Here is a 24,402-nt window from a genome sequence, read left to right on the forward strand (position 1 = left end):
AATATTTTTTTGTGCATTTCTTTTAATTACTAATGTTTGTTTAATTTATGTTTTTTTCAAGGCGGAAGAAAATGAGGGGGAGCCGGTTGATCATCTCCGCCTAATAAAGACGGCGTATACCAACAAGAAGACCGGCGAGATTGATGATGGTGTTGTGAGGGATGTGGTCACCCTCATCGACAGTCAGATGGAACAGGAAGTGTCTCAGCTTCAAACCGAGGATGACGATTCGACGGAATCGACCGGCTTGCCTCGGGTTCGGATCAACCAAATCGTTGAAGCGGTAAGTTCATTTTTTAAAGTTCAATCCATTTTTATATTATTTAAATTTGACACTTTCTTTTTCAGTCGGTTCCAAAGAAGAAGGGCCGTTTGTTCGGTTTGGCTCGTCGGTCTCCCTCGGTTCCGTCTGCTTCTGCACCACCACCGTCCTATGTTGATCAAGAAGTCCTTCTAAGCTAGATGAGGGACAAGGATGCTCGCATATCTGCGCTGGAGTCCATGGTGGCGAGTCAAGAGGCGGGCTGGGAGGCACAGAGGAAGCTGAACGAGCAAATGATGGCGATGATGAGGAGCATGAACCCGAACGCCAACGTGGACTTCCCGACCATGCCAGACCCGGACTTCCAAACCCCGTAGTTTAATTTCTTTCAGAAACTCTAAATGTTTTCTTTTCGTTTGTATGACTTTGAATTTTAAATAATATGTTTTCAATTTAAATTTTAATTTTATATTTTCGAATTTAAATTTTAAAAATATTTTTTTTTTAAAAAACAATTTTTAAAAAAAAATAATAATTTTCAAAATATTCCGAGGAACAGCTGTCCTCGGTATATACCGAGGGATTTTGTTCCTCGGAATATTCCGAGGGAAAGTTTCCTCGAAAATTTTCGAGGGCTGCTTTCCTCGAAAATTTTCGAGGAAACAGTCCCTCGAAATATTCCGAGGAAAACTGGTCCTCGAAATTTTCGAGGAAATAGTCCCTCGGAATTTTCCGACGAAACTATTTCCTCGAAAACTTTCGTAGGTGTTTTCTCTTGGTATAATCCGCGGTATATGCCGAGGGAATTGTTCCTCAATATATTCCGAGGACCTCTTCGACGAAGGGCAGTCCTCTAAATATCTTCGGAATTATGTTTCCTCGAAATTCCGTCACAAATTTTCGAAGAAATTTCGAGGGAAAATGAAATTTCGAGGAGATTTTTTCGAGGGACGTTTTCCTCGATATTTCGTCGGAATACGCTTATTCCGACGAAATACCGAGGAAAAAGTCCCTCAGTATCAGCGTGTTTTCTTGTAGTGATAGAGTTAAAGAACTCAGGTGTCACAGTCTCTTCAAGTGAAACAGTTGGATCTCCGGGACCGCTGTTCTTGCAAGGTCCTTCTCTGCAGCCCTCTCCGCAGTAATCATCGGTTGTTCCACAGTAACCAGCTCTGCTGCAACATAAGCCCGCGGCGCAGCCGCAGTTCTGAGAGGCGTCCGGTTTGGACACGGTTAGGATCAGGAAAAAAAGAGTTGTGACTAAAATAGCAAACTGGTCATTTCGTGATGTGGTTTTAGCGTAGTTCATCATTGTTTCTTTCTCTGTGTGTGAGGCAGATAGAGGTACATTAGGCTCGCGTTTTATAGGTGAAGCAAAGACAATGATGGTACCATGAAGAATACTTTTTGTGGAAATCTCGGAATATCCAAGTCAAGCGTCAACGGCCACGTAAACAATTTAGTTAGCCTAGTGGTCACGTAACGTAGAGAAAATTCAAATGTTCGTTGTATAATTCAACGCCGCGTAAAAGGAACATTTGAATTTTCGTTGTATCTTACATAAATTCGTTAAATAATTTGTTTTTAATTGTAGATCTGTTAGATAAACATTTTTCTAGGAAATGTTATCAGTCATAATGACATGTGAAAAAAACTTTAAATAACAGAAATATCACATTTGTTGGTAAACAAAAAAAATAAACAGTCTGTCTTGTCTAATTTTGTTAATTAACTTTCGGTTTGGTGAGATGAGTATTATAGGGTTTTAGGGAAATTTATTGACTGGGTCTTTTAAGAAATAAATGAATGAGCTTTATGATGTTAATCTTCTTTTGAATATTAAAAGTAGGCTCGTGTAGTATTCCAACCATTTGAAAGGTCTTAAGATCGTTTTGAATTACTTGTAAACGTGAATTCCTTGTGGAAGGTTATATTGTCCTATAGTCTTATGTGTCAGGCTTTAATCCAATCAATAATTTGAAATATGTAACACCAAACGGTAAATATGTCGATCGGTCCTTGTTACAAAAAAAAAACATTGTTATTTACGTGTAACACTCCTCTGTAATATTTGTTTGCAATAATCATTAAAAAGGGTGTAAATGTGTTTGTTGAGAAGTGATTCCTTGAGTAAAACCTGCAAATGAAAGAATGAAAGTCAGTGAGAAGAAGAAGAACAAATAGGCAAGAAGAAGCTAGGTGATAAGCGAAAGAGAAAGAAGAAGTTTCAAGTCAACAAGTCGTTAGTAAAGTTAAGGTATTAACTATTTAGTTGTTAACTAAGTTAAGAGTTGCTGTATTATGAAGTTGGTAAGAGTTGTTAGAATAGTAAAGTTTGGAGTGTAAGATTAGTCTAAAGCCTAGAAGTATGGACTAGATTTAAGTGAGCAAGGAAGAACGATTAGAGTCAGACAGTCAGTAAGGAGTCTGCTATAAAGGTCAAGTGTGATCGACTGTAAGATGTTATGCAAGAATGAATGAAAAATAAGTTGGTAAAACAAACTCTTGTATAAATAAAACAGAGAAAATAGTAAGAGACTAGAGCATCAATATCGCAGGCGCTTAATAGGGTTGTTAAGATAATTATGATTTAAAAAAAAATGAAAATTACCTATTAATGCAAGCGGCGCTGCTTAATTAAGCGTTACAAGAATGGTTGCTTATGAGAGACACGTCGACAAAGTCTTTCTCTCTCTCATCACTCTTTTTCTCCCCAAAGTATGATCCGAACCTCTTCTTCATCAAGCCGTTGATCTACCACCACCGGAAGAGGAGGATTACGATCCGGTTCCGGCTTGGGAGGAGGAGGAGGGCGAGAGAGGGAAGATCGGAGGATGATGCTAGGTTTACGGTTACGACGGTGGAGATGCGGTTAGAGCTCTCGAAGAAGTGGTCGTCGACGTCGTCTTCTTCAACTTCGCCTAACCCCACCCAGTTCATCGTCATCGTCTTCCTCCGTTCTGAGTTGTTTCCCGTTCACACCGTCTCAATTTTCCATATCTAGATGTGAGCTCTGTTTTCACTGTAATTAAGATCATTTAGATTGAAAGATCTCCACCGTAATGAATGGCGTTTATGTGCTTAATCTTTGAATCAGATGTGTACTTGTTTGCTTATGATTATTTGTTATTGTTAATGAGGAAGATCGACAACGGTTCATGGATATATTTGTTCTGTTTTCAGGTTTTGCCTGTTGAAAATTTCAGAAACTGTTGTGTTTAAGCTTGATTTTCTTATTGGTTAATGTGTATTCTTGTGTTTAAGCTTGATTTTGGATAGAAGCTGTGACCAATTGGTGTGTGTTTCTGTGGATCTTCTTAGAGGAAAATAGTGAATAGAAACTGTTTGACAGAATGCCTTAAGAAATACTTCTTTTGTGTAGAACTCTATAGCTTTCTATTTGCTCTACATCCTTAAGAGTGTGGTCTGATATCTACTGTGCTGCTCGGTTTGCAGGTTTGCGATAATGGCTTTGTTTGAGGCAAAGCGATAATGGCTTTGTTTGCAGGTTTGAGTCTGATATGCTTGCCTTCTCAGGATGCTATTATGGTGGTGGTGATAAGGAAAGGACAGAACTTGCAGCAATCAGAAGGAGATGGACACCTACAATGGCTAAAGAAGTTAGTCAGTTTGTTAACATCATATCCTTTCAGCACATTGTAAGTTTTTCTGTAGAATGTATATGCCAAATTTGTGGATGAAAGGTATGTGTAGCTTGGTTTACTCTAGAACGTCTTCTTCTTGGTTTACTTTTATAGGATGTTTCAAACAATGTTGTCTTACTTTCTAATGATCGCAAGAGGATTTACAAACCAAAGCGTTTCTTAATTTTTTTTTGATCTTTTAATATGTTTTATATAATAAATAAATTTTATCTTAAATAAAACAATGTTTATATTTTTTTAAAAAACTCTAAATAAGATACCTGTATTGGAGGACAAAAATTAGATGTTGCTTAAAAAAATGCTTAACACCAATTTATTATTAAAAAAATGATTAAGCACTTCATTAGAGGTGCTAGGGTTAATGATGCTCTTAGGAGAGAAACAAAACAGAAAAAAGAGACAAAGTGAAAGAACAAACCTGCAAAAAGAGACGATTCACAACAGTGTTTATTATGGATACTTTATTTTATGACAACTGATACAAACAACACATGATAGTATGATACATTCATTAGGTTACACACCTCATAACCTTTTTATTCACACTCCATTACTTATTAACTCACACGCGCAAGACCAACATTATAGCATGAAGGGTGCCATATTAACCACATTTAATACCTTTAACAACTTAGACTTGTACCAGGTACGATCCCAAACTGCCTACAGAACTCCAAGTAGCGATTAACTCTGCTTTGCACCGCTCCCGGACTCCCACCGTTGCACTCGCCACCGTTAATCTTCCTTGTGGTGGCTCCAAAGCCTTGGTCCACGACGGGACGAACCTTTTCGTTCCAGAACCACATGGCACACTTAAAGGCCACATCAGGATTACGAGCCACCATATCTGGATCAGTCAATAGAGGGAGTCCAAGGAACTTTCCAGCCGCACCGTAGTTGTAGTTCCATGTGATTTGGATAGGACCACGTCCGTAGTAGTTCTTTCCCGGTTGACAAGGGTAGACTGAGCTAGCTTGGCAGTACCTTCCTCTTGCTATTTCTTCTTTGTAACAAAAGCCTTTACAAAATATCCAGTTGTATTTAAAAAAAAAGAATTAGATGTCCAAAAGTAATTTGTTAAATAAATAAAATATTCCCATAAACAAATAAAAATTATTTATAGAAAAAATATCACTTGTGTACCCATGAAATTTTGATACATGTTTTATATTAAAGGGAGAAGTCTTGGGTTCGAATCCCACCAACAACTTAAATATGGAGTTAGTGAAAATTCATAAGAGAGGAATTGGGGTCGGTGCACTGCAGTACTGTAAACTTAGGGTCCATAGGACAGTGAGGTTCACGGGACGGGATATCACAAAAAACCCTACTAGGGTTAATAGAGGCCAGTATTTTTGATGTTCATAAACATATAATTTTTTAGCAGTATCAGTTATGGGTATTATGCTGCAGTAGACATAGACTCATGCAAGTGAGGTTTAATAATGGGGAACACTTACTATCAGATTCGTGTGAGAACTGAGCAAGCATGGCGGCGATTTCACGCTTAGCCACGGTTCCTCGATAGGCCGGGAAAGATTGAGCAGCTGAGATGAAAGCCTGACGAGTGTAGAACCCTTTTGCTGGGCAGCCGTTTTCTACTTTGCTCATGATACTATCAAAAACTGCTGGTGTGACAACCTTTGAAATTGTATCACGTGGGCCAGCGTTGAGACCTACACCACCGCTTTCGTAGCTGCAAGGTCCGCTTCTGCATCCTGTGCCACAATAATCGTCTGTGGTGCCGCAGTATCCATACCTACTGCAGCACATGAAACTCGCACATCCTATTAAACCGCAGTTTTGCGAGAACGCGGTTTTTGTTGTTTTTTTTTTTTTTTTTTTTTTTTTTTTTTTTTTTTTTTTTTTTTTTTTTTTTTGTTGTTAGGATGGTTAAGGTGAAGAGAAAAAGGATGAGAGTGTCTTTTAGAATTGATATTTGGGTAGCCATTTTTTGTTTTGTTTGAGAGTGAGTTGGGGGGAGATGTTGTTGTGTGTTTGTATTTATAGTGTAAAATTTTGTCTATTTAAATGATATTTTGTATCAAGGTTAGGTATTTCTCGATTATCACTTTGCTTTTTCTTAGTCCAAATCGATGGACCTTTTTGTACCCAGTTTTGTACCATTACATAATAAGTCAATGACCCAAAAAAAATTCATGTCCGTTATGAATTCGATCATTTTGTTTTTGGAAAACAAGTTAACTCTATTGAAATCATTCTAAATATAACTTGATATATAGATAAACAAGTTTGTATCAGTTCAACAGTTTGAGGTTTCTCACTGAATAATTCAGTTTTTTTTCTTCTTTTTGCTGGTCATTAGAAGATAAAAATTGCAAGAAGATGAATTTTCTACTGAACAAAACTATCTAGTAAATCAAAATGAATATAAAAAGTTATAGTGTTCTTACTGCTTAGACTGGATAATAAAAATCTAGTAAATACCAAAACTAAGTTCTTATGATTTTAAAACCGGTGTACGTTAAAAAATTAAAACCAAAAATACGCTTAAGACAAACTAACAAAAATTGTTTTTATAGAATAAAAGCAAGTCGTCAACTCTCATGCGGGGTGGGTGTTACAACAACTTATCAATTAAACCGGTTCAGTCTACCAACCCATGGTTTAGAAAGATTAGAACCATCTATTAAACGCTTCCCCGTTCCCTCTCATACCCTAACTTGAAAGAAAAGCTAGGGTCTCGAAATCGCTTACGATAATCGTTTCAAGTGAAAATCGTCATTGTTCTTACCTCTTTAACCGCTAAGCCTTTGCAATAATGCTCATCATGCCCAGGTCAATTTTGATTTGTGATCAGTTGGGTTCGTTGTGTTAGAGAAGAATTTGGGTAAGAAGATGAGCTTTACGCAAGCTAAGTGTTTTCAACCTCCTGCAAGGATAGCTCGATCGCATTGTGTCTCCAGTGTACCTATTAGGTCTTCATTACGATTAAATACTACCTACGTGGCTCTAAAACTCTCAGAACAGCTGCTTCAGTGTTTACTTAGTTCTAGCCTTTGTTAGATCATCACAGTCACAGGCGTCGTGCAGCTACTGGGAAACGGAAGCAGAGTTTTTCCTGTGTGCTTATTTGGTGGGAAGGATAAGTCCAATGGTAGTGACGAGGTCAAATGCCTTTCCTTTATAACTGGAGTTTTTTTTTGTTTGTGTGTATGTTTCCTATAACTTAGAGGAGTTGATCAAGCGTGCAAGAGAGTACTTTAGGTTTTTTATGGGAAAACCTAAGACTGTTCGATTGACGCGAGCATTGGATGGTTGGAAGGGACTCGTGGAGATAATGTCTAAGCAAAGAGTGTACGATGAGTACTGGCTAGAAAAGGCCATTATCAACACGCCAACCTGGTATGACAGTCCTGACAAGTACATACAAGTACTCAAGGCTTATGTCGACTCAAAGACTGATGAACAGTTCGAATAGATCCTGTATAAACAAAGTCTTGTATAAACAAAACAGAGAAAAACAGAGAAAAATAGTAAGAGATTAAGAGAGAAACAAAAAAGAAAAAGAGACAAAGTGAAAGAACAAATCTGCAAAAGAGACGAATCACAACAGTGTTTATTATAGATTCTTTATTTTATGACAACTGATACAAACAACACATGATAGTATGATACATTCATTAGGTTACACCACATAACCTTTTATTCACACACCATTACTTATTAACTCACACGCGCAAGACCAACATCATAGCATGAAGGCTGCCATATTAACCACATTTATTATCTTTAACAACTAAGACTTGTTCCAGGAGTGATCCCAAACAGCCTACAGAACTCCAAGTAGAGATTAACTCTGCTTTGCACCGCTGCCGGACGCCCACCGTTGCACTCCCCACCATTAATCTTCCTTATGGTGGCTCCAAAGCCTTGGTCCAAGACCGGACGGACATTTTGGTTCCAGAACCACATGGCACACTTAAAGGCCACATCAGGATTACGAGCAACCATATCTGGATCAGTCAATAGAGGGAGTCCAAGGAACTTTCCGGCTGCACCGTAGTTGTAGTTCCATGTGATTTGGATAGGACCACGACCGTAGTAGTTCTTTCCCGATTGACAAGGGTAGACTGAGCTAGCTTGGCAGTACCTTCCTCTTGCTATTTCTTCTTTGTAACAAAAACCTTTACAAAATATCCGGTTTTATTAAAAAACAAAAAGAATAAGATGTCAAAAGAAATTTGTTAAATAAATAAAATGTTCCCATAAACAAATAAAACTTACTTTATAAAAAAAATCATTTATGTACCCATGAAAGTTTGATACAAATTGAGTTTAATCCCTGTGTATTAGCCTACTAGGCTAACAGAGGCAAGTATTTTTGATGTTTATAAACATATAATTTTTCGCAGTATTATAAGTTATGGGTATTATGCTGCAGTAGACATAGACTCATGCAAGTGAAACTAGAAGGTTTGATGGGTGGACACACTTACTTCCAGATTCGTGTGAGAACTGAGCCAACATGGCGGCGATTTCACGCTTAGCGACGGTTCCTCGATAGGCCGGGAACGATTGAGCAGCCGAGATGAAAGCCTGACGAGTGTAGAATCCTTTTGCTGGGCAGCCGTTTCCTGCTTTGCTCATGATACCATCAAAAACTGCTGGTGTGACAACATTTGCAATTGTATCACGAGGGTCAGCGTTTAGACCTCCACCGCCACCGCCACCGTTTTGGGAGCTGCAAGGTCCGCTTCTGCATCCTGTGCCACAGTAAGCGGCTGTGGTGCCACAGTATCCATATCTACTGCAGCATAGGTTCCTCGCACATCCTGTTGTACCGCAGTTCTGCGAGAACGCGGTTTTTGTTGTTAGGATGGTTAAGGTGAAGAGAAAAAGGATGAGAGTGTTTTTTGCAATCGATATTTGGGTAGCCATTTTTTGTTCTGTTTGAGAGTGAGTTGGGAGATATTGTTGTGTGAAGAATTGAAGGTGGTGTGTGTTTGTATTTATAGTGTAAACTTTTGTCTATGTAAATGATATATTAGGTTAGGTATTTCTCGATTATCAATTTGCTTTTTCTTAGTCAAAATCAATAGACCCTTTTGTACGCAAGTCTTGTACCGTTACATAATAAGTCAATTACCCATTATGAATTCGATCATTTTGTTTTTGGAAAAACAAGTTAATTATATTGAGATAGTTCTAAATATAACTTTTTTTGAATTCTAAATATAACTTGATATAGATAAACAAGTTTTTGGGTAAAAAGATGAGCTTTGCGCAAGCTAAGTGTTTTCAACCTCCTGCAAGGATAGCTCGATCGCATTGTGTCTCCAGTGTACCTATTAGGTTTTCATTACGGTTTAGTTACTGCGCACGTGGCTCTAAAACTCTCAGAGCAGCTACTTCAGTGTTTACTTAGTTCTGGCCTTTGTTAGATCATCACACTGTGATGATCACAGTCACAGGCGTCGTGCAGCTACTGGGAAATGGAAGCAGAGTTCTGCTGTGTGCTTATTTGGTGGGAAGGATAAGTCCAATGGTAGTGACGAGGTCAAATGCCTTTTCCTTTACAACTGAAGACTGTTTCTTTTTTTTTGTGTATGTTTCCTATAACTTAGAGGAGTTGATCAAGCGTGCAAGAGATTACTTTAGGTTTCTTATGGGAAAACCTAAGACTGTTCGATTGACGCGAGCATTGGACGGTTGAAATGGACTCGTGGAGGTGATGTCGAAGTAAAGAGTGTACGATAAGTAGTAGCTGGAAAAGGCCATTATCAACACGCCCACCTGGTATGACAGTTCTGACAAGTACAAACAAGTCCTCAAGGCTTATGTCGACTCAAAAGACTGATGAACCGTTCGAATAGATCCTTATGAACAGTTCGTTGTGAGATATCTTATTAGAGTTGAGAGTTTGAAGAGATGTTTCCTAATCACAGTTGATCTGTTTATTCTAGGTTCAGTTTCAGCATTGAAATCGAGTTTTTGATGTTTAGTCAATGTTCGTGCTTAGTTTATCAGACATTTATTATTGTTTTTAGATGGGTCATTTAAAAAAAAAACGCAAGCCAAAACTCTATATAATGACGAATCAAAATCTCTGAAATCTTTTTTTCAAAATTCAAGTTCTAGGCAACAAAATGCAAATCATTAAGAGAAGAGAATCAAAGTTTCTTGGTTTTAGTGGTGGTTGAGGTGCCTTCTTTCTTCTCTGCCTCAGTGGATTTCTTACGGTCTTTTCTTTCCCTCTTCTTCAAAGCAGTCATGTGAGCTTTAAGGATGGTGGCATATGATGCTTGAAATCTTTGGTGATCCTTGGTCCCAACCTTGAAAACAAAGAGAGTATTGCAACAAGTTTAACTTCAATGTAAACTTATTAAAGATCATGAATAGAGAGAGCTACGAAAGAATGTCATCCTACCATCATCTACTCATACGCATAACGTATTGTAAACAAATATGCTGGAGAATGTTGTAGAGAAGACATACCGAAGTAGAAATGGTTTTCTTAGCATCAGTAGCTCGAATAAGACATCTGTACTCTATGGATTCTCCAGCAGAGCTCAGTTTCCTCTTCTGCAGCTTAGACTTCAAAGATGCTGGACACAACAAAGTAATATATACATCATATAAAGATTAATCTTCGAAAAGATAAACTAAAAAGGTGGGAAGTTAAGATGGTCAAGTAAAGAGAGTAGACAGCCAAAACGTACATCTTTTCAAAGTAACCCACACAGAACCCTTCTCTTTGCTTTTCTCGAACATGCTCGTCAGTTCATTGAGGAATGGGTCCAACTGTAATAAAACCTGAAAAAGAAAAAAAAACAAGATCAACAAAATCTCACAATAGTCTTAAACTTAAACATTGTTCTATTTGCTTCGACAAATCGGAAATTACCATTGTTGAAAACCTGCGATGGATAGATACTCCTTTGCAGATCCTCAACCACTGAAAACAAAACATTAATCACAATGCAATCCAAAGTGAGAGATCTGATTTGAAATATATATAAGCACAACTGAAAACAAATAGGTCGAAACCATCCCGATTCCCGATTGATTCGACGCTAATAGAAAACGATAACAATTTGGATTAGTTATTACAAAACCCTTAGATCATCAAAGATTTCTGAACAAATCAATCAACAGCACTGAATAGAATTCAGTTTTGCAGATAAGATTGAGCTTCCACGTTCTGTTAGCTACAAAAAAAGCCTAATCGACGCGAAGAAAAGAAGAAAAAAAAACTGACCAGAGAGACTAGAGAGAAGCTGGTGATGATCTGCTCCCGAAACCCGCCGGCCGGAGAAAATTTATTCGGTAGTCGCTGGCAAAAAATAAAACACGAAATTTTATAATTTTAACCTTGGTGTCAAAGGACTTACTTAGATTCGGGCTTTATTTTCAAACTAATGGGCCTTATTAAGCCCAATAATTGTTAAACCTAGCTGGCAAGGTTTTAAACGATGCAATATGGGCTTATAGATCATTTGAAAGGTGTCATAAAAGCTTTAACAATATGACACAACGATTTAGTTATCTTCTACTTTCTAGGGTAGGGTAATACCGTATACGAAACATGCATGTACGCTTTAGATCAGAAAACGTTGTTATGATGTGCCTTACTGCTTTATCAGTTTGGGCTAGTGATAAGTTTTTTCTTTTTTTGCTATATATAAGTTTAGGTTATATTATATATATATTTTTTTTTTTTGTGACAAGGTTATATTATATAGACTAAAATAATACTACATTAGTGGTAATGACATATAGGTAGGGTTAGTTAGGTATTAATGCGGCAAAACTAATTATTAAATCTCACACACACACGAGCATACGAAAACGAGTTATAATGGGAAGGAATGTGTGAAGAAGACTTGGCTTGTCACTTAGCTCAAATTTTTTAATATTCTTGCTTGAATTTATCAAATTATATTCCAAAGTATGTATCGTGCGTTTTTACCTCTACGCTAGTAAATATTAAAATCAAACTTCGAGTTCTAGTGTATTTGAGATCGACATATTTGTTTCGTACGATTATCAAAAAGTTTAAAACTACTGAACAAGGTACAAAGACTGTGTCAATAAAACATTGGACCTAAACGTGCTTAACAAGCTAAGGCACTCTAGATAAACCCAAATAGGGGTTTAAAAGTTAATCTAGAGGATCAAAGTTAGGACCAGTTCAAGTTGTGGTCTAACCTAAATTGATGCTAGACTAAAGAAGATGTATGTCTCCTTAGTCCTTTCCTTAGATCAAGAATCAGGTCGACTTTGTTAAAAATAAATCTTCTCTCCTAATTTACATTTTAAAACACTACTACAATATATCAGTTTAACTACTGTTACAAAACATATGAAGCGTTTGAAAAAAGATTAATTTTAGCTCAACGTCTCCACAAGAGGTCCCATCTATAGCATTTGGTAAATAATGCACTAATGAAGGAAGGCAAGAAAGTGAGAATCACGTACGAGATGAAAGTGCGTGTGAACATCAAGGAGACCAGAACAAAAAAAAAATATAGAATCAACCTCGTCTATGAGAATTTCTTGAGATTCTGTTCTCATTTCGATACCAAACAAAAACTCATACTTAAATGTCGATAGTTACAAAATGTCAAAAAGCTATGATTTGATTTGTATATGCATAAACCAATCAGAATCTCTCCACTACTAAACCTAATGCTTTGTTTTCTAATTTTTATACAGCTATATACTTTTTTTGGCGGGGACAAGAACATTTATATACTTAAAAAAATTTGATAATTATGGCATAGTTCTCCTTTGAGACCTGCTTTTGCAATATCTGTCTAGATGATATTGTAGTTTAACGACTGATTAAGCATCCAATTATGACATTTTTATAAAAAAATGGGAATTTATATTGTTATTTTTATCAGATTTATGTTTTTTTGGCTATCCAGAATGATTTGAATAGATAAACTGGTGTTCCAAATACTACTTGTTAATTTATCAGTATCAAATTAAAAATATTATTATAAAGTTGTTTAGTTTTATATACTATAGAATAGATTTTACTTGTAAATTTACAACAACTGTAAATAGTTGTCGTATCTAATATTTTCAGACAATTTGTTCCATCCTATCATGTTTTTTTTTGAAATAATGCTAGCATCCGATCATGTTCTTTTTTTTAAAACTAGTTCTATATTTACTTAAAAACACTAGTAATACATACCATACCACCTTCCACCAACTATGAAATTGGTAAAAAAACACACACACACAAGGACACAGGTTGAAAACTTAATTTTCCACTGAAAAATCTTGATACTGTCGAGATTCTGACCGAAAAATTAGACTTGATTTGCCTACCAATAGTTGTATTTCTCTATGCAAAACACTATCAACTTTTTTTGTTTGGCATAAACACTATCAAATAATCCGACAGAATCTACTAGTCTAACACAGTCCACAAGTTTATAATGTTACCGTTTGGTGTTACAAAAAAAAAAAAAAACAAAGTAGGCCAAGGTTGAGTGATAATAACTGATAAGGCGACCAACTCTTCTTCTCTCTCTTCATTGATGATGATGATTTTGAGCTGCTACTAAAGAAAAAATCCAAAAGGTGGTAAGAGAAAGGAATAGGAAAGAAAAAGTTTCAAAATTTCATCCCATACCAACTAGACAGACCCAGATCCAAAGTTGCAGACTTTTCAACATTTTCAAAGTAATCTTACCCATAAAAAGGATTAGAAGACTATTACTTTTTCTTAAACACGACACCCATTATGAAAAAGAAAGTATATTTTTTCTATCTTGTGAAGTTGAGTGGAAACAGAGGATAGAAGTGAGTCATAGAGGAAACAAAGGAAAGTTACACACAAACAAGAGTTTTCTTCTCTGGCTGCTTCTCTCTCTCTCTCTGTTAATTTCTTTTAAGAGAAAGCTACACACAAATCTCAGAAGCAGAGGTAAGTAATTCTTGTTTTCTTTGCCCTCTTTAATTTAATATTCATTCTCAGCTTTATGGTTTTCTTGGTTGTTTCAAAAGATCTGTCCTTTTCTGTTGTTTGTTGATGTCTTAACTCTGTTTCTCGTTGATCTCTCTCTCTCTCCTCTTGTTGGGATGCGAAACACATGATTTTCGAGGTGAGAGAGAGAGAGAGCTCACTTGTGAGTTAGTTTTGTTTACTGAGAAAAAAATTCTGAACTTTGTAATAATATTAAAATTTCAGAGCTTTAACACTTGAAAGCTCTTGTCTCTGTCTCTGTCTATCCAACAAGTAAAATTATTATGATGATTTAGTCTGTTCACCTAATTTGAAGATATTGTTGAGCTAAGATTTGTCATAAAAGTTAAAACTTCCTTTTCATGGAAGCTCAGCAACTTAAAACCCCTCTCTCTGTCTCTCTGTATCTGACTTGAGTTCTTGGATCTTTTTTTTTTTCCTATGTCTCCTTAACAGCTGTTTCAGTTGATCCATGCAGGTAAAAGAGTTTAGCTGCTGAAGCTCGAGTTCATGCTTACAAAATCGTAGCCAACAATCTCAGTAAGAAACGCTTCTGATGAATGTTGCAGCATTAGTCAGTTTTGTAGTTGTCCCATGCATAGATCTTAGAAGTAACATAAAGGTTCATCCTTTAAGGTGTGTGGCTAACAACAAAGGTTGAATTATATGTATTTTGTTGTGACAGGTGAGGAAAGTAATGTTTGAGAGAAATGGGGAAGAAAGGAAGTTGGTTTTCTGCAATCAAAAGGGTTTTTACTCCACATTCCAAAGAGAAGCTAGGCAATGTAATAAGCTGGTTACTCCAGACACGTTTTTAGTGGATTTTATTTAGCTAACAAGAATGTTATATTGATGATAAGATTACTTTGGCTCATGGTGAGCAATTTTGATTAACAGGAAGCAGAGAGAAAGAATGTAAAAGAGAAGAGGAAGAAAGGTTTTGGGAAGCTAAGGCTTGGTGGAGAGCCTAGTAGCATTGAGAAGATCTTTGGCGAGGCTGAGAGAGACCATAATCTTTTCTTCAGGCCTTCTACTCCTCCTCCTGATCGATCAAATCCACCCTCCTCCTACTCTCCTCCTATAAGGCCTGCTTCTCCTCAGGTTCCTTCTCCAAGAGTTGCTTCACCAAAGTCTCATCCTCCTCCTAGAGTAGATTCTCCAAGGTCTCTTTCTCCCAAGCCTTCTGATCGATCAACACCATCATCAGCCTCTGCCAGTGCTCCTCCTCCTCCTCTGAAGCCTGCTTCTACTCGACTTCCTTCTCAGAGAATTCCCCCTCCCGTTGTTCCTTCTCCAAGACCATCTTCACCAAGAGTTGTCTCTCCACAAGCCGTCCCTCTAAAGCCTCCTTCTCCAAGAGCAGACCCACTAAGATTGAATAATCCAAGACCATCTTCACCAAAGCCTCCTTCTCCAAGAGCAGACCCACTAAGATTGAATAATCCAAGACCATCTTCACCAAAGCCTCCTTCTCCTAGAGCAGACCCACTAAGATTGAATAATCCAAGACCATCTTCACCAAAGCCTCCTTCTCCAAGTGCAGACCCACTAATATTGAATAATCCAAGACCATCTTCACCAAAGCCTCCTTCTCCAAGTGCAGACCCACTAAGGTTGAATAATCCAAGACCACCTTCACCAAAGCCTCCTTCTCCAAGTGCAGACCCACCAAGCTTGGAGACTCCAAGAGCAGAACCACCAAGACTGGATGCTCCAAGACCTCCTTCTCCAAGAGCAGAACCACCAAGACTGAATGCTCCAAGGCTAACTACGCCTAGGCCTCCTTCTCCAAGACCAGTCTCGCCTAGGCCTGTGCAGCGACTAGAGATTGTATCTAGACCAGAGCCAACTCTCTTGGTCCAACATGCTTCTGCAACAAAGATTCAAGCAGCTTTCAGAGGTTACATGGTACGTATCCTCATTCTTTATTTACATTTCAAGATTTGTCCCATTACACTAGCCTCCATATCAGAAGTTGTTAATCTGGATGATACAGGCAAGGAGGAGTTTCAGAGCTCTCAAAGGACTAGTCAGGCTTCAAGGGGTGGTGAGAGGATACAGCGTGAAGCGTCAGACAGTAAACGCAATGAAGTACATGCAGCAACTGGTCCGTGTTCAGTCTCAGATTCAGTCACGCCGCATCAAAATGTTGGAAAAGCAAGCGCAGCTTGAGAGAGACGAAGCTAAATGGGCTGCATCTGAGGCTGGTAATGGTAACTGGGACGATAGCGTGCTGACAAAAGAAGAAAGAGATGCAAGATCTCAGAGGAAGACTGATGCAATCATCAAGAGGGAACGATCCATGGCCTATGCTTATTCTCACAAGGTAAACACACTCAAATCTTTCCTCATTTGTAACACCATTGTTGATACATCTATCTGGTTTTGTACAGTTGTGGAAGAACAGTCCCAAGTCTGCAGCTTCAGTTGGGCTTCCTCTATGGTGGAACTGGATGGATAGGCAGCTTCCTCTTGCTAGTCCTGCACCGAGCCATAGAGATTACAGGCTAACACCAACAAGACTGCTAACACCAACAAGACTGAGCCCAAGCCCTCTGTCTCAGTCAAGCAACCAGCACCATTTCAGGCATGACAGCAACTTCGACACTTCCACACCAAAATCGTCTAGGTCTACACTTCTCACTCCATCCAGACCCATCCGCACAGGCACATCAAGATACTCCAGAGGAGGAGGAAGACAAGATTCTCCTTTCAGAGACAATGACAGCCTCACGAGCTGCCCTCCATTCCCGAGCTACATGGCTCCAACGGTCTCTGCCAAGGCCAAAGTTAGACCAAGCAGCAATCCAAAGGAGAGAGTGATGGGTACACCATCGTCAGTCAGTAGCGAGAGGAGGAGAATGTCTTATCCACCGACGCAACAAGGTTTGGATACGTTTAGATGGAACAAAGGATCATTGCTAATGAGCAACAGCAGCAGCCAGAGAGGTGGCCCTGGTTCACCTGGAGGTGTGGTACTTGAGAAGCACAGGACACTTAAATCAGTAGGGAATTTGAGCATTGGTTCTTCTGCTGTTTCGATGCCAGATGGTAGGAAACCGTTTAACAGATATGTGTGATTTCTTTTGATTGAGCCTTTTTCTTTTTTTTTTGTATGCTACTTTTGCTTCATTTGTGGGTGGTGTTGATTTTGAGTGCTGTTCTAATCTGGATTTATGGATTTACTTATGTAACATAATAAAAGGAAAAACAATGATAGGTTTTGGTTTGAAGTAAACATAAGGTATCTTCAAGACTAGATTCAGATTCCACAAACAGGTAAAGTGATAGACACGCTTGGAACAGAGATGTTCCCTTGCCCTTCTTTGTCTCCACCGATCTCAAAATGCTACACCTCTGATAAAATGTATCAAAAAAAAATACCAAACCTGTAAATGTTCTCATTGGCCAGCAGCTGAATTCGAACTTCTGTATATGTATATGCCCATACTTGTTTGTTGGACTCTGCTCGGCTCATTTTAGCACAAAACTAGGAGCTGATCTAGAGTGCCTTGCTTGGAAAAAGAAATAAACATGATGCTAAGGCAAATGTTTGGAGTTTTGCTCAACTTTTCTTTTTAAAACAATGCGGTGGTGCTTAAGTAAACAATTCACTTTTGTTTGATTAGCTCTTTGTTTGTCACATTAATCATGCAGGTCCTGGACACCATTGATTGGTTGACTAAATTGATTACAGACTTTCACATTGCAACTGTTCTAACGTATTTGAAGGTCCTCAACTAGTGTAAATGTTTTCTATGATCGTTTACTATATGATCGTTTGTACATATGCGAATTTGCTTTTTGTTTTTATAAATGAGCTTTGGGAAAGAAGATAACTTGTCTGCATTTACTTTCGGTTTGGGATTTTGTGGAAAACTTTTGAAAACATATACCATACTTACTTAGCTTATTAACGTCTTAAAGAAAGGTTTAGGCGTCTTTCTCTTTTCAACTTAGGGATGAAAGCATAAAAGAGATATCATTTAGTATAATACTATATAGTATTAGACCTTCTATCTTTATGCCAACGTATAATTTGATTTTGGCTTTATGAAAACGTATTACACTTGTGGACTTGAAAGAAGAACGCCAATCAGGATCACTGACACATACTCCCAAAAATGTCGTCTAAAAGGCTATAGTTCCCTGTCACGGTCTCAATGAGAAACGTTGTGCTATCAAATAAAAAACGTTGTGCAGAGCATAAAACTATAGTCAAAAAAGCATTGAATGATGCCCAAAAAAACGCAAAACCAAAGGCAGAAAGTAGAGTGAAATATTTTAGTTTCATTTTGCCAAGTGGTGGAAACATCCACGTGGAGAAGCAATGCCACTTGTCCCTTTTCCTGGATTCTCACGCCTCAGTATTACAAAATAAAATAAATATATCAAAAACTTATTTTTACCCTTTTTTATTGATTTGTGAGTTCTAATTCACAAGTAATTAGACAAAGCCATGTTTAAGTATAGAGAGAGAGAGAGAGAGCTGTCTAATCATATTAAAAGAGTCGAATTCACAAGTGATTCATCTTAATACTATAAACTAAAAGCTAATTTTAATTTGATCAAAAAAGAAGAAGCTAATTTTACTATTCCCTGTACCGACATGGATCTCTATCAATGATGTGATATAAAGGAATCTCGAGGGCATTTTGGAACTGATGCTTGATTTAAAAAGAAAATTATATATTTTAAAATTCTTGTATTCATACGATATATGACGTCATTATCCTTTTTATAATTTATTTATTTTCCTTCTAGAGAGACTCTTCTCCCCTCACACCGCTGTTTCTCATAACCAACCATTCTCTTTCTGTGGACGAAACTCAACCCTTAAAGAAGACCCATAGATATAACCAGAGAGCATTAGCCTGAGAGAGAGAGAGAGAGGTTTGCTCAAAGACAAGAGACCAAAATGGCATTGAAGCTAAACTCTTTGGCATGTCAGCCATACAAACTCGCTTCCTCGACTCGTCCGCCAATCTCTACTTTCAGATCTCCCCAGTTCCTCTGCCACGCTTCTTCTTCACCCGCTCTCAGCTCCAAGTCTGTCTCTTTCTCTCCCCCCCTCTTTACCGATTGTCTACATATGAGATTTGGTTCCTTGTTTCAACTGTGTTTCGCTTGTTTTTTCAGTTATGGATCTATAGGTTCTGTCGATATGTTAGCCCATTTGCTTAAATCTCAATCAAAAGGATGAGCCTTTTTTTTAATCTAGTGATTAAAAGATGTGGACAAATGTGGCCATCCTCTGTTTATTCTCTCTGTCTCAAGCCATTTTATTCATCAATGCCCTCCTTTCTTTTTAATCTGATTCGTTATTACTCTAAACCGATTCAGATGACAATGTTATCACATTTCTAGATTCCTTCCAGCTTCTCTGAGAGATTTTGCTCCATGCATCTAGTCTTTATTCTAGATTCATCTTTTGATGTCCATTTTGTTGCTTATTCATTTGATGAGTTTTTTTTTATTTTTTGTTGTTGTTGTTGTTGTGAGGTTCTTGAGAGCATATCAGTTAATGTTTGTTTTCTCTTTCTTGTGAAAGACTTTACGTTGGCTGTTACACCTCTTATAGCCTATACTATAGGGCTTTCCTTATGCATGCATACTTCGTGGCCTCTCTCTCTCTCTCTCTCTCTCTAGTACTTTCCGTCCAAAAGTTTCACTGTTTCCTTGTAATATGTTGTTCACTCTGTTTTTGACAAAAGACGTTTGGCTTCTTTTTTTTTACTTTGGTTGATGCAGGGAGGTCGAGAGTTTGAAGAAGCCATTCACGCCACCAAAGGAAGTGCACGTTCAAGTCTTGCACTCCATGCCACCCCAAAAGATCGAGATCTTCAAATCCATGGAAGACTGGGCCGAGCAGAACCTCCTGACCCATCTCAAGGACGTGGAGAAGTCATGGCAGCCCCAGGATTTCTTACCCGACCCTGCATCCGACGGGTTCGAAGATCAGGTGAAGGAGCTAAGAGAGAGGGCAAGAGAGCTCCCCGATGATTACTTTGTTGTTTTGGTGGGAGACATGATCACAGAAGAAGCGCTTCCCACCTACCAAACTATGCTGAACACTTTGGATGGAGTTAGGGATGAGACTGGTGCTAGTCCCACTTCATGGGCTGTTTGGACAAGAGCTTGGACTGCTGAAGAGAACCGGCATGGTGATCTTCTCAATAAGTATCTTTACTTGTCTGGTCGTGTTGACATGAGGCAGATCGAGAAGACCATTCAGTACTTGATTGGTTCCGGAATGGTGAGAGGATAGTTTCAGACAATTATCATAAACTCTTTGTTAATATGACTTTTCTCTAATCGCTTTAGATCTTTCATAGGATCCACGCACAGAGAACAACCCTTACCTTGGCTTCATCTACACTTCATTCCAAGAGAGAGCCACCTTCGTCTCTCACGGGAACACAGCACGCCAAGCCAAAGAGCATGGGGACCTCAAGCTAGCTCAGATATGTGGGACAATAGCCGCAGACGAGAAGCGTCACGAAACAGCTTACACCAAGATAGTTGAAAAGCTCCTTGAGATTGATCCTGATGGTACCGTGGTGGCTTTTGCAGACATGATGAGAAAGAAAATCTCGATGCCTGCTCACTTGATGTACGATGGGCGTGATGACAAACTCTTTGACAACTTCTCTTCCGTGGCTCAGAGGCTCGGTGTTTACACTGCCAAAGACTATGCGGACATTCTTGAGTTTTTGGTCGGTAGGTGGAAGATAGAGAACTTGACAGGGCTCTCGGGTGAAGGAAACAAAGCGCAAGAGTATTTATGTGGGTTGACTCCGAGAATCAGGAGATTGGATGAGAGAGCTCAAGCAAGAGCAAAGAAAGGTCCCAAGATTCCTTTCAGCTGGATACATGACAGAGAAGTGCAGCTCTGAACAAAGAATAATAAACCCATTTTCTCTCTCTCCGTTCCTCATTGGATCTGTCTGCTCTTGGTATTGGTGTAGATTACTATGGTTTCCTGATGATGTCCGTTGTGGTCTAGATACAAAGTTGAGAAGCAGTGTCTTAGTAACTTTGTTTTTCTTCTTTTTCTTCTTTTTCCAGTCACTTCACTATGTTTTATGTTTGGTCTTTTAGTAAACTTGTGGTAGTTAAAACTTAAAACAGTTGAGCGTTTGGTCTGTACTCAGTTTTCACTGTTGAGTTTTTGTTTTAGTTGAAGTTAGTTTTTGTATGTTCTCTCTGCTTTTCCTCTGTTTCTAGACATAAACTCATATAGCATCCTTTTTTATCATTAAAGGATAGAGAAACAGAGAGATGACACTAAGACGCTGCTTCATTGAAGGTATCATTTCCGAGAAACTCAACAACAACTTGAACAAAACTACTTTTGAAGGCTGCTACAAGACAACGGCTTAGTCAAATGTTTTCACGGTCTCGGAACTTGCAGTGGGATTAGCATAGATACCAATAGATGATAGACCGTATGAATTGTAAGACCCAAAGAAACCCCCAAACCCACGTTGATCACGTATTTCTGGATCAAAAACATTGAAACTATTTGGATAGTTATCCTTGAACTTTCCAATGGGTCCGTGCTTCCCAAGGTTAGTGTGAAAAGTCAAATTACTGATTCCTTCTAAAAATCTTTGATTTCCACTCAATCCAGTCACATACTCATCTTGAACCAGTTTCACCTGCGGTTTAACTTCATCAGATAAGTAGCATGACAACATAAGATTACTAAAAGAGTCGATAAATTACCAAAAAAAAAAGAAAAAGAGAAACTTACCGTCACAAACTCCATTGAAAAGTTACCAGGGATGTGAGGGGGACCATACTTTTCAGACAGGACTAGAGCTTCGTTTTCATAGTAGCCAAACTGAATAGATGTTATGGTTTTGTCATAAGAAACGTAGATGTGAGAGATCATGGTCCGTCCCTTCTCGTCCCATTCAGTGTCTTCTGGAAAGTACCATTCAGAATCCAGCTCGGCAAGTTTACCACGGTTCCATATCGCTCTTCTCCATCTCCCTACATGTCCTGCTCTTATCATTTCTATATAAGATACAGATCAAGTAGTTTTAGGAGGATAGAGAGACAGAGAGACTAAGGACGATTATATAAGATAAATGTGGTGTAAAACCCTAGAGAAGTCGTCATGCATTCAAATTTATGTTCATTGGGAGCAAGCTAGACAAGTTTCCAAAGTACTGTACATTGAAGTGAACCCTTGAAAATTGTGCTTAAGAAGACTCTTCGTTTGACCAAAACCTGGTTTACAATAAGCACCATTTAAATATAAACAAAAGGTTTCCATTGAACGGTGCAGTGGTGAGGATTAGGTATTTGCTCATAAGATGTAGTTATTAGCTTTCAAGATTTCAAGTAATATTAGTATTGCTCTTTTTGCATTATGTGTCATGGAGACCCTAAGATTTCATGTTTCATATCAACAGAGTTACAATCAATTAGATAACCTTTACGATTCTATAGAATGTTAGGTGAAGAACAGATGCTTAGGAAACCAAACAGGAAAATGAACTTTATCAAGAACTGTGATAGTAGGCACACATTTATACCAGTTGATGTTTACTACATCCATAATAGAAACATTATTAATTCGTAGAAAATAGAAAGATTACACTAATGCATGTCTTCTTCACTAATGCTCTTACTTTATTAAAGAGAAAAACTAAACAACAAACTGAACAAGACAACTATTGTAAGGCTGCTGCTACAAGGCTTTCTTTGGAGGGGGTCCAATGTTTTCACGTTTAGCCACCATGTCGTACCTAGCAATGGGGCTTACATAGATACCAATCGATGAGAGATTATCCTTACTGTAAGAACCAAAGAAACCACCAAACTCGCGTCGATCACGTATTCCTGGATCAATATCTATCTTCAAACCAACCACAGAGTCATCGTTCACTCTTCCAATCGGACCGTGCTTCCCACAGTTAGTGTGGAATGTCAAACTTTTTATTCCATCATGCACTCGATATCCATGTACTCCACTCAATCCAGTCACATATTCATCTTCTTTCAGTATGACCTGCATCAGAGACTTAACTTCACAGGAGCTTACTAAGAAAAAAAGGAAACAAGATACTACTGACAGAAACTTACAGCTCGAAAGCTGTGTCCCTCATTAGATGGACCAAACTCCGTAGATAGGGTCAGAGCTTCATCATCTTCGCTATTCAAGTAACCAAACTGAATAGATGTTATGAAGTGTTTGTAAGAAACGTATATGTGAGAGATCATAGTGCGTCCTTTCTCGTCCCATTCAGTATCAGCTGTCTCCTCCCAATTTTCGTCGTATGGCTCGTCGTATGTCGCTCTTGTTCCCACTGATCCTGCTCTTATCATCTCTCTAGAAGAAGCAGGTACCATAGTTTCGGGGGAAGAGAGAAAGACAGAGTAAGAAAGAACATATATAAGGTTACTCTTATCTTGTGTGGAACCCAAAAGACTCGTCATGCAATTTAATTCGGACTTCATTGGGAGCAAGCTACACAAGTTTCCAGATAAACTTAAGTATAGAATACCAAGGGACAGTTTACAGTTATGGCCTTATGGGATTTGCACATTCACATTGCAATTGCAAATGCAAATGAAAGAAGAGTTCCTTGTCGTCAAGAAAAAATTTACAGAGAAATTTAAAGCTCAGGCTGCATTTTCTCGCACTCATCTCGGATAGACTGAAAAAGCAGGGTGGAAAGGTAACGTTCCCCAAAGCTAGGGAACACAACCTGAAAACAAAGATTCATCAACTCACATAAGTATCACATTTCTATTCAAAACATGTGAGAATCTACTCAGTTTTTTTTTTCACTCAAGACTAGCTAAAAAGATTAGTGGATTCTCCCCACTTTGGGATATAATATTGACATATAAAGGACTAGGGTTTGGTGAGGCAAAGAGATGAAGCCAACGCAAGTGTAGGTGAGCCTTTGAGGACTTACAGCTAGCTATGAGTTTCCCGGCATTTTCAGGTCTCTTTGCGACCTGGATTGCAGCAGCAGCTGCAGCTCCGGAAGATATACCAACCTAAACAAAGTTATAATAATTAACTAATCATCACAGATTTCTCATACCATTCGGTTCATTTCTCCTTTAAAGACTGCTCCCACTCATAAACATGCCAAACAGAAAAAAAAAGACTAACCAACAAGCCTTCTTGGAGGGCTAGTTGCTTTGCAGTTTCAATAGCTTCCTCACTGGAAATTTGATTAAATTTTGAATCCCAAGACACTGGAAACACTCTATCCTTAGCATTGGTTACTTCCTCTATCCCAAGTTACTACTCCTCCCATTTGCTTCTTTTCTTTCTTCCCTCCTTTGTGGTTGATTAAAAGAGAGACTGATTAGATCCTACTGTAGCTCCTAAATGACGTCGCTTACAGAAGTTTCACTGATTCTGTCTTTCCTTGAAAATGGTTAAAAACGTTTAAAAAAAAAAACAGAGTATCTGGATAAAAGAACAAACTTTGGAAAAAAAAAACATTTCTGATTTGTCTTTGTCTGATTCGTTCTCACCAACCTACTAGTGCCGATGT

General features: G+C 38.3%; 7 protein-coding genes and 1 long non-coding RNA gene across 13 annotated transcripts; 3 read left to right on the top strand and 5 right to left on the bottom strand.

The window, feature by feature from the left end:
• The first annotated feature begins 2,808 nt into the window (after nt 1-2,808).
• On the top strand, nt 2,809-4,162 carry LOC130497053 (uncharacterized). The gene is made up of 2 exons (XR_008936090.1): nt 2,809-3,268; nt 3,719-4,162. It is a non-coding gene; the product is annotated as an uncharacterized LOC130497053 (long non-coding RNA).
• Nucleotides 4,163-4,373: 211 nt separating this feature from the next.
• On the bottom strand, nt 4,374-5,772 carry LOC108834080 (endochitinase At2g43620-like). The gene is made up of 2 exons (XM_018607441.2): nt 5,388-5,772; nt 4,374-4,945 (listed from the first exon to the last, which is right to left on the bottom strand). The coding sequence occupies exons 1-2, from the start codon at nt 5,698-5,700 to the stop codon at nt 4,551-4,553; spliced, it is 708 nt and encodes a 235-aa protein (XP_018462943.2). The 5' UTR covers nt 5,701-5,772; the 3' UTR covers nt 4,374-4,550.
• A 1,721-nt stretch (nt 5,773-7,493) lies between these two features.
• Nucleotides 7,494-8,881, bottom strand: LOC108808831 (endochitinase At2g43620). The gene is made up of 2 exons (XM_056988260.1): nt 8,388-8,881; nt 7,494-8,075 (listed from the first exon to the last, which is right to left on the bottom strand). The coding sequence occupies exons 1-2, from the start codon at nt 8,827-8,829 to the stop codon at nt 7,681-7,683; spliced, it is 837 nt and encodes a 278-aa protein (XP_056844240.1). The 5' UTR covers nt 8,830-8,881; the 3' UTR covers nt 7,494-7,680.
• Nucleotides 8,882-9,946: 1,065 nt separating this feature from the next.
• LOC108838642 (signal recognition particle 14 kDa protein) lies at nt 9,947-11,286 on the bottom strand. The gene is made up of 5 exons (XM_018611544.2): nt 11,150-11,286; nt 10,796-10,846; nt 10,611-10,704; nt 10,387-10,496; nt 9,947-10,223 (listed from the first exon to the last, which is right to left on the bottom strand). Exons 2-5 carry the CDS (start codon nt 10,796-10,798, stop codon nt 10,062-10,064), a joined length of 369 nt encoding a protein of 122 aa, XP_018467046.1. The 5' UTR covers nt 10,799-10,846; nt 11,150-11,286; the 3' UTR covers nt 9,947-10,061.
• A 2,176-nt stretch (nt 11,287-13,462) lies between these two features.
• LOC108808814 (protein IQ-DOMAIN 14) lies at nt 13,463-17,132 on the top strand. Of its 3 annotated transcripts, none has more exons than XM_056988869.1 (6): nt 13,463-13,834; nt 14,339-14,413; nt 14,559-14,658; nt 14,771-15,781; nt 15,870-16,199; nt 16,267-17,132. In XM_056988869.1, exons 3-6 carry the CDS (start codon nt 14,584-14,586, stop codon nt 16,951-16,953), a joined length of 2,103 nt encoding a protein of 700 aa, XP_056844849.1. In that variant the 5' UTR covers nt 13,463-13,834; nt 14,339-14,413; nt 14,559-14,583; the 3' UTR covers nt 16,954-17,132. The 3 variants fall into 3 exon arrangements, with proteins under 3 accessions (XP_056844849.1, XP_056844848.1, XP_056844850.1); XM_056988868.1 differs by having other exon boundaries at nt 14,352-14,413; XM_056988870.1 differs by lacking the exon at nt 13,463-13,834 and adding an exon at nt 13,915-14,012 and having other exon boundaries at nt 14,352-14,413.
• Nucleotides 17,133-18,636: 1,504 nt separating this feature from the next.
• Nucleotides 18,637-21,075, top strand: LOC108813074 (stearoyl-[acyl-carrier-protein] 9-desaturase, chloroplastic). Its single transcript, XM_018585510.2, has 3 exons — nt 18,637-18,922; nt 19,625-20,129; nt 20,209-21,075. The coding sequence occupies exons 1-3, from the start codon at nt 18,792-18,794 to the stop codon at nt 20,767-20,769; spliced, it is 1,197 nt and encodes a 398-aa protein (XP_018441012.2). The 5' UTR covers nt 18,637-18,791; the 3' UTR covers nt 20,770-21,075.
• Nucleotides 21,076-21,252: 177 nt separating this feature from the next.
• LOC108808813 (jacalin-related lectin 25-like) lies at nt 21,253-21,893 on the bottom strand. The gene is made up of 2 exons (XM_018580912.2): nt 21,630-21,893; nt 21,253-21,534 (listed from the first exon to the last, which is right to left on the bottom strand). Exons 1-2 carry the CDS (start codon nt 21,891-21,893, stop codon nt 21,253-21,255), a joined length of 546 nt encoding a protein of 181 aa, XP_018436414.2.
• Nucleotides 21,894-22,360: 467 nt separating this feature from the next.
• LOC108812685 (jacalin-related lectin 24) lies at nt 22,361-24,357 on the bottom strand. 4 transcript variants are annotated; one of them, XM_018585013.2, is made up of 5 exons: nt 24,012-24,357; nt 23,813-23,893; nt 23,495-23,595; nt 22,970-23,354; nt 22,361-22,895 (listed from the first exon to the last, which is right to left on the bottom strand). In XM_018585013.2, exons 4-5 carry the CDS (start codon nt 23,342-23,344, stop codon nt 22,575-22,577), a joined length of 696 nt encoding a protein of 231 aa, XP_018440515.2. In that variant the 5' UTR covers nt 23,345-23,354; nt 23,495-23,595; nt 23,813-23,893; nt 24,012-24,357; the 3' UTR covers nt 22,361-22,574. The 4 variants fall into 4 exon arrangements, with proteins under 4 accessions (XP_018440515.2, XP_056845324.1, XP_056845322.1 ...); XM_056989344.1 differs by having other exon boundaries at nt 22,970-23,216; nt 23,809-23,893; XM_056989342.1 differs by having other exon boundaries at nt 23,809-23,893.
• Nucleotides 24,358-24,402: the final 45 nt, after the last annotated feature.

Source organism: Raphanus sativus, chromosome 6 (genome assembly GCF_000801105.2).
Source record: "Raphanus sativus cultivar WK10039 chromosome 6, ASM80110v3, whole genome shotgun sequence".
Lineage (NCBI taxonomy): Eukaryota > Viridiplantae > Streptophyta > Magnoliopsida > Brassicales > Brassicaceae > Raphanus > Raphanus sativus.